General features: G+C 40.7%; 1 protein-coding gene across 2 annotated transcripts in view; it reads right to left on the reverse strand.

Moving 5' to 3' along the window:
- ino80 (INO80 complex ATPase subunit) overlaps positions 1-11,982 on the reverse strand; it is a 39,503-nt gene that overhangs the window by 22,574 nt on the left and 4,947 nt on the right. For both annotated transcript variants that reach the window (XM_005725002.1, XM_005725001.1), the window contains exons 11-25: positions 11,747-11,951; positions 10,161-10,228; positions 9,856-10,077; positions 9,445-9,525; positions 8,890-8,985; positions 7,988-8,047; positions 7,750-7,892; positions 6,972-7,056; positions 6,746-6,863; positions 6,501-6,586; positions 4,806-4,973; positions 3,708-3,841; positions 3,269-3,336; positions 2,733-2,826; positions 2,145-2,361 (exon numbers count right to left, since the gene is read on the reverse strand). In XM_005725002.1, the coding sequence (XP_005725059.1) occupies positions 2,145-2,361; positions 2,733-2,826; positions 3,269-3,336; positions 3,708-3,841; positions 4,806-4,973; positions 6,501-6,586; positions 6,746-6,863; positions 6,972-7,056; positions 7,750-7,892; positions 7,988-8,047; positions 8,890-8,985; positions 9,445-9,525; positions 9,856-10,077; positions 10,161-10,228; positions 11,747-11,951 (1,845 nt within the window). The remainder of the gene's footprint in view (positions 1-2,144; positions 2,362-2,732; positions 2,827-3,268; positions 3,337-3,707; positions 3,842-4,805; positions 4,974-6,500; positions 6,587-6,745; positions 6,864-6,971; positions 7,057-7,749; positions 7,893-7,987; positions 8,048-8,889; positions 8,986-9,444; positions 9,526-9,855; positions 10,078-10,160; positions 10,229-11,746; positions 11,952-11,982) is intronic.

The raw sequence follows: 11,982 nt of genomic DNA on the forward strand, positions 1-11,982 counted from the left end.
TACCTCTGGTGCAAATTACTGACCTCTGTCATCATTTTAAGTGGGGGAACTTGCACAATCGGTGGCTGACTAAATACTTTTTTGCCCCACTGTATATGGTTTAAACTCCACATGTCACAGCATGTGGGCATCAGGATAAAACACTGTGGTAAACACAAACATTCATTTGGAACAAAGTATAGTAGAGTATTACAGAATGGTAGGTTTTTAAAGGAATATGGTAATGTCTGCTTTGGTCACAGTGCCATCTAATGGCAGATAAAAAAATAAATAAATCAACTATCGGTGTCAGACCAACTCAGGCAGTGCTTAGCAACTACAATTTTTTCTTCATTTTCTTTGTTGAAGGACATAATGCTTTGTGTGTTTCACAAAAGCAATGCACCAAGGAAGATGTTAGTTTTTCAAACCCAGCAAGAACAGATTATTTTCACATTGAGCACTGAAAGCTTCATCCTCTTTGAACATACAGGAGGATGTTACGATTGTTAGCACATTGCAGTTAAGACAAAAAAAAAATACAGTTTAAAAATGTGCTGACAATATGCAAAAATCATATCAGCACATCTTTATGGTTGTGAAACATAATTATGATGTCAGATACAAACAAAAGCAGAGTTTCATATGGTAGATATGGATGACATTAAGAGAAAGACAACATGCTGTTTGTATATTACGACTGTTTCAGCACTGAGATGGAACAGAGATGGAGTGAGAGTGAAACAGAGGGACAGACAGCCAATCCAAAGCTCCCCCACAGCTTTCTGGGTATAATAGTGCGCGTCTTGGTTCTCTCGGTTTTCTCAATTCCTTGATAGAAGCAAAAGGAAAGCTGAAAGCAATACTGGCCACGCTGTCAAGTACACAGCCAGAGAGAGATGAGCCAAGCAGAAAGAAGTGCCACTGTGTGCCAGCTCCATGCAGTTTTAAAAGAAAAATGAGGAGTTAAAAGAAGTTGGCAAGAACTGCGGGAGTGAGTCATTTCTACAAGTAGGAGTTTGGGGTCAGCGTGGTCATAAAGCACACATACAGTAAAAACTCTCCAGGTGTCTGCGAGTTTCTATTCCTTGCTCATATTTGAAGTTGCATCTAATATTCTTATTCTCATATGTTGAGAAGCTCCAGGGGGGAACCTAAGATGCTAGACAGCTGCCTAACCCAGCATGATGAGGCCGGGAAAGGAAGAGGAGGATGGAATTACCCCCGGCAGCATTTACTCCTGAGTATTTTCCACCCAACAAGTTAAGCTAGAATTGGTGGAAGGGTGGAAATGTGATACAGAAAGTATCTGCCAATGGCTAGAAGTTTGCTGAGTGAAATCTTGATGATTTTTTTTAGGCTTTTCAGTTAAGCAGATAAGTGAAGGAGCAGGAATTTTAAGCAGCGACAGTGTAGAGCTTTTATTATTATATTTTTTTTTTACTATTCTTTGTATTTGAACTGGCATTGCACCACTTCTGTACTAACAATAAGATTTCCGTATTGCCAAATAATACAAAGAAAAAAAAAAGTCAAAGCAATAATGTGCTGTCTCAGCAGTACCCATGAAACTATTTGCATGTATAGAAAAGGCTTTGCTGTATGCATTACATTTATCATCTTTACTGACGAACATTACACATCACTAATAATATTTTGTCATAAAACACCAGCAACACACTGGTCATGTGTACTAATCCACACAGACAGACCTCACAACCAGCTAAAAGTCTGTACTAAAAGCAGATCAATATGTTTTAATTATTAATACAAGACTTTGTATATATATTTTTGAAATGGTGTTTAATGATTTGAGGAGATTTCCTGTACACATCTGATGTAAGAGTGAAGCTAGCTGGTGTGCTGCGAGGTCGTAGAAACATATACCAGGAGGGAAATCGACATTAATGGGTCACAGGGCTACAAAGGGATTAGGTTCCACATTGCGTCCCTGTGGAGGGAGAGGAAGCTTGGGGCAGAGAGCATGATGTGTGGCCAAACACCGGCTGATGCTCTGGAGAGAATTTCAGCACTGTCAGCAGGACATGAATCCTTTACTGGCGTTTCTCATTTCTGCCACACATTAATGTGTACTGCAGATGGCTACTCAGGAATTTCTTGCGTATAGCTTGCCATCAGCACGCATGCACCTTGATGTTTCTTACCTGCAAAACAGGACTGTTGTGCATGTTGGGGAAGGAAATGGGTCGGTTCAGCCACAGAATCAGGTCCTTGCGAGACAGACACTTAATCCCTGGCTGTAACTTTCCTCTGCAAGCCTCCCCGTCTCCGGCTTCCTCCTGGCCCTGTTCTTCAAGGTCGAACAGGCGCTGATGATGGAGCCGGTATGCAGCTTTCAGAGACAGAAAAAGGGCTAACCACCTGTAAAGGCAGGAAATGAAGACTCAAGTTACAAATGGGAAAAAAAAACTGTAGAAATGGGTTTAAGTGATACATAAGCTCAGCCTCAATTAAGGTGGATTTACAACTTTTCAATGTTTAAAATTGGACTACAGTAATTTTGCTTACCCCTTTGGCTTTAAGGCAACCCACTGTTTAAGCCAACTTACTTCCCAAATCTTCACAAACAAAAGGATTTAACAGCAGGAGGATGGGGCTGTGCTTAAGATGACCATATAAGGTCACATAAGGTCATATATATCCACTCTCACTGACATCTTACTTAGCTAAGAGTAAAAATATCCGTCTGAAACAGAGCATTTAGAGCAGTCTAAAGCCTATTTGATGCCTACCTTACTAAGGTGCCTTGGAGGATAAGATTGGACAATTCAGCTGGTGACACGTCAATGAAACGCAAGAAGGAGAAACAGCTTCCTTTGTCATCACCTGAAAATGGCAAATAAAAAAAAAATTAAAATATTTGAAACATGACACTAAAGAAATCAAAAAAGGAGAAAATGTTAAGCATGGATTAATGGAAGTCACGGATTAACCACTTTTGATTGATGGAGGCAAACACAGGTCTTTAAAATGTCCCCTGTGCCCGTTTTTCTGACAATATTTCTGATTAAAAATAGCTGAACTGTGTTTCAGGTCTTCACCACACTGACTGAACATGTAGCCAACACCAAACTGGTGTGACAACAGGTTATCATCAGCCACTGCCATCATAAGTATCATTTTATTATCAGTGCATCCCTAATGGAAACATCAAATTAAGAAGACAGAAACTGAGGTTTGGATGTCAGGTCACGTCACAGGAGAAAACCAACTCCTGGTTTGAGCAAGAACTGTCTGTATTCTAGCTGAGAGCTTGACGTGTGCTCACCTTTCCTGTGAAAGAGAGACTGCTGTATGTGATTCGGGGAGAAGGGAGACAGCAGCACTTGAAGTAATCTGAGGACGACATGGAGAGAAAGACCAGGTTACACCAAAGTTTAAAAAAAAAGGAGGGATAGCAGACCTGAACCTAAATTTGACATGATCATCTGATCTCAGTCCAACCCACACAAATTCTTATTTTCCTATCTATAATTGGGATAATAACCACTTGTGAGCCCCAAAGTCAGCTTATGTCCACAAGGCTGAATATTTGTTGAAGAAAAAAGACCAGACAGTTTTCAAAGTGTTTACACAGTAATTTCAAATGTAAACGTAACCCTAAAACACTGTTAACAGAAACTCTGACAGACCGTCTATTATTGGATTAAGTGAATATTAGTGAAGATTACGTGATCCTGTGAATGTCTCTGTGTGTAAGAACTCACTTTTTCCTGGTCTGATTGTCCGTGTGAATGAGGCCATGACGGTAGAGGAACTTGCACATGACGTAGGGCTTGAGGGACATGTGGAAAGGTGAGCGGGTCTCCTGACGCTCAAACAAGTCAGGGTGGTTGCAGAGCTACGCACAAACATACGCACAGTTGGAGTTCAGGAATCAGCATGTTTGTTTTGTGCAGCCAAGTCATTGTTCGGATCAGACTAACATTCTCAACAAACGGTAAATGGACTGGTTCTTATAAAGCACTTCTACTCTACTTGAGCAATTAAACTGTTTTATACAACATATCTTTTTCACCAATTTCACACAAACACACGTTTAAGAGCTTCCTACCCAATAGTCACACATTCACACTCTGCAGAACGCATCAGCAGTTCAGTATTTTGCACAAGGACACTTTGGCATGCAGGTTGGAGCAGCCAGCCACCTTCTGATTAGCAGATGACCTGCTCTACCTCCTGAGCCACAGCCAACCAAAATATGAGAATTAATATAATTTATTTTTTAAACCCACTATACCTTAATAATAACTAAATAGGTTATGTTTACATCAGTGCTTGTCTGTTTTAGTGCCAAAAAGTAACAGGCCAATTTTCAGCAGCTGGAGCAGCATTACGGTGCTGATTTCACAATTACTTTAACAATCCTGTCACAAGCACATACGCCAGGGAACTGCTTAGGGTCCAAGGCTTTTAAAGGGCCCCTAAAGAACAATTTGTGATGGCATCTATGTGAAAATGGCCCCCTTTCTCTATGAATTATGCAATTTAGGTCATACTAAATAAAAGATTTGGTCCATTTTGTATATTTTGGTCATATCGGACAGAAAAGAAGATTACCTAGGGTCTGCTCATTGCACAATGACTTTGTGATTGGCAATTCGTTCGTATTGTTATGTGCTGTGCGATGTAACCAATTTATTGTTCAAACACCCAAACATATGCGTAGCCATAGTCTTATTTATTGTTCTTGAATATCTAGTTATTTGCTGAGCGTATAGGTCTCTTCAAGCGCCCTTCTAGTTTTCATACATTTTTAGCATTGAATACCATAAAGACAATAAAATATGCATCAGAGCTCATACCTTTCTAAACTGCATGACCAGATTCATGAGGGAGGAGGTGGTGCTGTGAGCCTGCTGGGCCGTGCCCATCGAGGACTGCAGCAGATCCTCGATAGAGATCTTGTTTCTCAGAGCCTGGTAGAGCAACCTTTGCCGGGAGGTCAGCTGACAGTAGGTCAGGATCTCAATCTGAAGAAGGTAAGGAGAGTTCAAACATTAAAAAAAAAAGAAATATAAGTCACATAACATACATGCAGAATAATGCCTTATTAAAACTGTGCTGCAGAATCATTGTTCTCAACGAAGGAGGCTTCATCATGTGTAGTTCAAATTAACTTTACATTGTCCCCGCCCCTTTGGTCAGCCGAACAAAATGGTTTTGATTTTTCTGAGTCAGCATTACTATCCCATTAGAACACACACAGTGTTTTCCTGTGAGCTTAGCCCAAACTGTTATGCGAGTATGGACTTCATGCCATTCGCCCAACAGTCTTTAAACAAACATTCAAATCTCTGGTTTTATCTTGTGCCACGCTTTGATTAAAGCCGTGAAACCCAACGGTAACAATCCATAAAACCATACCGTGAACCACCAGTGAACTTTCCTGGTTAGTATTGGCTTTCAGTGGTCTGACAAAACAAAGAGGAACCAGCGGAGAGCGAAGAAGTGAGGGAAGTGGGCTGGCAGGACTACATGTGGGTGCAAAGGAAAGTGAAAAAGACAGATGTGGGGGAGTGGTGAACTCGGCCATTCCTCGAGACTCCCACAGAGCATGAGCGACTGCGTGTGTGTGTGTGACCTCGGGTCCAACATCTGTCAGGAGGATCTGCCAGCACAAGCATCACTCATACCTTCATTACAATACTTTCTCTGTCAATGAGGTGTACAGAGAGACAGATGGAGGAAGGCTCCATGTTTAACCAGGAGAGGTGACAAGCATAATACCACAACACCTGCATTTATTCTAGCTTTAAGCTCTTTTATTGCATCATATTAGATTTCATTTATTGAGATCCTCACTTCTTTTTTGGACATATTTTCTATTCTATTTTTTTTTTTTTTTAAACAGAGCATTGTGTTCTGCATCCTGATCGGCTGTAGACCATTTTCAATCAATCATCTCTGTGCCGTGTCTCCTGTCCGGTACAGAATGCGTTCAGCTTGTCAAATTTACATAAATCTTCGATCGCTAGCAACGTGACTCTGAGTGCTGTACTGTATGTTTGTAACTTTTCTCCCCAACAAACAACAATGTCGACGAAACATTTTGGACTGTCAAAGGCACCTGCAGGTGCCTTTGGTTTGATTCTATACTTCTGGACTTATTTTTCTACGAAGGTTTGAGCTTTGAGAGTGTTTAAACAAGACAGATTGTGGGAAATTGTTCACGCCTGTCTGAGAAAAGTGTATAAAGTGTGTAGTGAGGGGTTTTATAGCCTTAATAATAATTGTAAAAAATAATGTTCACGGATTTCACCTATCGTGGGTTAGTTTTAGAACGTAACTACTGCGATAAAGGAGGGACCACTGTAAATCAAATATTTCTTATACTATCTTAGCAGAGTATAGGGATTAAAATATGGAGAGGGAATGTGGCATAACACAAAGGATACCACTTGGGGGGGAAGAAACCCATCTTTTTTTGCCCTTAGGAAAACTGAAAAATGAGATTGTCGTGTCAGCCTTAATTGTTAATACACTCTTGGTTCTTCTACCTTGTCTGAGAGTTCATTTTCCACATCCTTCTTGATTCTGCGCAGCATAAAAGGCTTCAGGATCATATGCAATCTGGACAGTTGGTCTGAAAAACAACAACAAAAAAATTATGTTTACTTACAAATCATATCACATGCAAATAGAGCCAGGATAGAAGAACAGTGTTGGTACACCTATTTTCAAATAAGCTAAAAAGCATACATATAAAATAGGGGGAAAAAATAGTAGCCTTTGCTGTACTCACTCTCATCGATGGCAGACTTGTTTTCAGCATGGCTCTCTATGTCCTTGGAGAACCACTCGTTAAACTCTTCATGGGAATCGAACAACGTAGGCATGATGAAATGCAGCAGGGCCCACAGCTGAGAGGAAAACATGCAGTCTCTTACAGTTCTGCCCGGATGACCACACACACACACACACACACACACACACACACACACACACACACACACACAGACGTCGCTCACCTCAGCCATTGTGTTCTGAATGGGCGTCCCGGTTAGCAGAAGTCTGTTCCGACACTGGAACTGCAGGAGGATTTTCCACCGAACGCTGAAAAAGCACAGAAACCAGGACCGTCACCTGCTGTGACAGCTACAGATGTTTATCATCTGCATTTAACACTTCACTTAATGTAATCACTGGATGTACTACATTTTTTGGGATTACCGCTTGTGTGTGGCTGTACGTTTGGCCAGTCTATTGATTTTGGCTGGTCTCCAGTAGGAGCCGAGAAATGACACACACTAGTGAAACCGTAGAGACCGGTTACTGTATTTTTCCAGACATTTTTGTTGATTTACCAAATGATTTAAAGAACAGTTTCCCTTGTTCTGCATATTTTAGCTGATTTATTACAAACTTTTTTCACTTGCATTTCTCAAGACACTTATCCAAAGCACGCAGGGCTTTATTTGTTCTGACAAAAAAACAAGAAAACTTACAAATGGCCACAGCATTCTGTGCAAGTTAGAACTGCTGGGACTAGAAAAGAGTCATTTATTTTACAACACTTGTGTTTTGGCCAGAATGACATTATAATTGGTTAGTAAAGTTGTTAAAAGGCCGGTCTGCATTTAAAACATCTTAATAATGTTTGTATGCTCAGGCTAGTTATTGAGTTGCCAAAGAAGGGTAAGATAAAATCTTTAAATACAAAGTCTGATCAATCAGATATCACGCATCAACACATGAATCTGTGACCCTGTGATCACAAATATCAATGCCACCATGATAACGCTTTACCTTGTGCTGCTTTTCAGTGCCTGGGCTTCATCTAGAACCATGTACTGCCACTTGACCCTCTGAAAGTACTTGACATCTTGGACCACCAGCTGGTAGCTCGTGATGACCACGTGGAATGGTGCATTTTGCGTGTAAAGGGTTTTCTGTGTGACAAAACACAGCGTTAAGAGTTAAAAGGATAAAAAGTGCTGAGTTTACTGGCTGCAAAATGTACGGTGATGTATCCTTCAATGTTTACCTGGCTCCAAAATTTCCGAATCACTTTCCGATCGTGAGGATTTCCCCAGTACGGTAACACCTATGGGACATATCAGTAACACTGTTCTGTCAGAAAACCTTCATAGATCAAAATAATCCCCATGTGAACATGTTTAAAGCAAAAAAACAAAACCCTACAGTTAAGACTGAGCAATGCTGGAAAAACAGAGCCACAGTGATGTTCTCAGAGAAAATGTCTAGGCATAACATCGCACATGAATCACTGCCCCACTTGTTGAGATATAGAATGCGATGTGAAAAGATTTACACATCATTACGTCGCTCAACGCAAGCCGCTTTCCCATTGTTTTCAGTCAGTCTTGCTTTGAATGTTCAGGAAGCTTATCTTCAAATTGTGTAATGGGGTCTTTTCACACCTCATTAGCAAAACAAACTGCAATTGATTTATTTCCAAACTGGCTGAGAAAATGGGCAAAGCTGAATGTCGTACACAACAAAGAGTCATGTTTATCACTGACTGTGTGTGTGTGTGTGTGTGTGTGTGTGTTCAAGCATAGCTGACATATTGATGCATTTGATAATATTTTGGCTACGCACAGTCTTTCAAGAGCCAGTTATGGCATGCAAAATGATTTTTTTAAGATGTATCACTCAACAAAAATAAAAACAGCTATGTAGTTATGTGTCAATGCGAACAGTGCTACAATACTGCCCCCTAATGGACAGCTCCAGATAACATTTCATCTGGTAACCTGCGCTTGCTCTCAGAATGTCAAAACTAACAAACCACTGCATTAAGAAGCGGAGAGAGAAATGCATTGGCGGAAGAACAACAGAAATGACGAATCAGCAGTTCCTTTGGACCTGCTTCTGCAGATGTTTCAGTGTGTGTGTGCTCGCTTAGCCACGATGGGTTCTCACCTTGAATTTTGGCACAAAGCGGGTGAACTCCTGATGCCAGTTGTTGAGTGTAGACGCTGGAGAGATGATCAGGAATGGACCCCAGATGTTATCTCTCTGTTGCAGGAACAGAAAAGCAAATATAATGTCAACCACCGCAACAGGTGGTCTGCTGTGCTTGTGTGAGCAGCACCCAGAAAACAGGAAGTCCTGGAGGGCCTGTGAAGCCCACAGCATGCACCTTCCTGCCAACGACAGTTGACTGAAAAGCTCGCATTTCCACCTTTTTTTTTCTTTTTTTTTTTGGCCTTTGGGCTTGTGAGACTAAAAAATGTAAAGAGCTGGCAAATCAGCTCTTCAGAGGAGTGAAGTCATATGACTAATTCATTGAAATGTTCCAGCACCTGCAAAAAGCCAGAAACTGGGGACCATTTAAAGGATGCAGGTGCAAATAGGCTGCCTTTTAGATGTTTTATCACAAGTCGAAAACAATGGTGGAGTCAACTGAATATTCCGCAAAGTGTTTTGGAAGAGTGTGGTGAATGAAACCTTTTGGCCCCCCGTCCTCTCTCTCACCTCTGCTAAGTGTGCCAACAAAGCGATACTCTGAACTGTCTTTCCCAGTCCCATTTCATCTGCCAAGATTCCATTGATTCCCTGTGGAAATGAAGAGCAAAAGAGAAAAGGGAAGAAGAATTAAATCACTCAGTGGGGAGGAAAAAAAAATATTAGAAAACATCCTAAAACTGTACACATGTTGACCAAAAACAATGCTAACGAACACTGAATCATGTTAGTGATGTTACACTAGAGATTCATAAATTTTCTTAACCAAAACACTAATAAAGATTTCTTTTATACTGTTGGCCATTAAAAACTGCCCAATTCATAGTAATGAAAACAAACTAAAGGAATACTGAGAGTTTCAGAAAAGCGCAGCATAAGTCAGAAAAAACAATAAAAAAAAATAAAATAAGACACGTGTACCTGTTCATAAAGGTTAGCCAGCCAGTTCATGCCTTTGAGTTGGTAGCCCTTGAGTTTTCCGTTGAAGATGGTGGGTTGAGGAATGTCTTCATCTGCGCGGATGGATGGGTTTGAAAGGCTGTAGCTTTCTCCAAACCCAGAGCCGGCTCCTGTGGACAAGCTGCCAGCTGCATGCAGGGACGCACTGCGACTGTCTTTAGCCTCTTCATCGAACATTCGCGTCTAAAGGAGGAGATTTGGACATTACCGCCAGTTGCGCTGTGTGAATTAGGGCATCTAATAAAGGATGTGCGTGAATTACTCACTCTCTCCTGATGAATCTGGTAGGCCTCTTGGGCATTCCTCAAGGCCTGGGATTTGTAGTATTCGCTATCTGCAATCACATACAATCATCTTGTGCATAAATGCATTGCAAACCATTTAAATGTAATATTTCTTCTGACAGAGTATATAGTCAAATCACAGCTAGTCTAAACTGAAATTCTTACTAATGTATTACCACAATTCTTTATACTTAATCAAATGAACTGCAAATTATTATCATTAGTAAACGGTATAATAGCAACAATCATGATAAAAAGAAAGTACACACTCATTAAATTTTAACGTTTTTGCCTTAAAATCTTACAAATGTACAAAACAGGACATGTTACACTGTCGTTATCTATTTACTGAAAAAGCAAAATGCAGACGAATTGAGTAAAAAAAAAAAAGTACATACTTACTGCTTCCCCATGAATTAGCAGGAGAAGCAGCAGTCAGCTGCTGCTAAGCAAATGCACTTGTTTACCTGATCATCAGCACATGTGTTCAACAGCAGACATTTTGGGAGTTTGCTGGCCTGGAGCATTCATGTGTGTGTTAACTTAATGTGTTAATTCACCCCAAAGCCAGACCCAAGACCTATATCTCAGGCTCTGCAGGCCTCAGTTAGTATGCTAAATGTTAACATTTGTGACAGTACAATTAGAAAAAGACTCGAGCAACGGTGATGATTTGGGCTTGCTCTACAGTGACAGGACCTGGGCACCTTGCAGTCATTGAGTCAACCATGACTCAATGACTGCAAGCTGTATGCCAAAGTATTCTAGAGTCAAATCTGTCCAACAGCTAAAACCTGGCCCAAACTGAGTCACGTAACATGACACTGATCACAAGCACAGCCACAAATTTATGACAGAATGACTAAAAAAGAAAAGAATCACGGTGTTGCAATAGCCGAGTCAAAGACCAGGCCTAACCCTGACCCAAATGCTGTGATAGAATACCATCCATCCATTCGCTTCCGCTTATCCTTTTCAGGGTCGCGGGGGGCGCTGGAGCCTATCCCAGCTGTCATCAGCTGGGATTTGTAGGTATTCTATCCCAGCTGTGATAGAATACCTACAAATCTAAATGATCCATAAAGAAGACTGGACCAAAATCATTCCACAGTGACATGAGAGACTGATGAAGTCACTCATTGCTTCACTAAGTTATTGCTACGAAGGGCGGTTCTACAAGATCCTGAATCAAGGGTGTTCTTACTTTTCCACACAACGCTTTTGCATTTTGACTTAGGTTTTGTTAAATACATAATGACACAGTGTAACACATCATGTGCTTCGGTTCATTTGAGGTTAATTTTAAGACCTACTGAGGACTAGATCATTTTTATCATGCTTGTGAATAGATGGAGAGTGTACTTTTGTTTTACCATTGTAGAGGAAGAAAAAAAATCGAATCTACAAGTAGAAGATTAGACAGGAAACAAACAGAAATGAGTTTCGTCCCATTTAATTTCACACTGTTATAGTTGATGAAGGGAGTCAATATATGTATAAATTTCAGCCATCAACGATGACTACTAATTTCTTCTGTAATACATTAAACTCGATTGAGTCGTTCATACCATAGTCCTCTTGTCCCATGTTGACCATTACTCCTCCTCCAATGTCTATCTGTCTCTGGGCTGCAGTGTCTTCAAGTTTTCTTAGAATTTCCTCCTGTGCTGCATCTGCACCTGGAGCCCCCACGCTAGCTTTACCACTCATAAAATGAGCATACAGCTCCGTCTGGGTAATGAGAAAATTCAGTTTGCGCTGCTGACGCTTGGCCTGAGAGAGTCAAAAAAAAAAAAAAAAAAAA

The sequence above is a fragment of the Pundamilia nyererei genome, unplaced genomic scaffold (assembly GCF_000239375.1).
Source record: "Pundamilia nyererei isolate P.nyererei 1_Seehausen unplaced genomic scaffold, PunNye1.0 scaffold00013, whole genome shotgun sequence".
NCBI lineage: Eukaryota > Metazoa > Chordata > Actinopteri > Cichliformes > Cichlidae > Pundamilia > Pundamilia nyererei.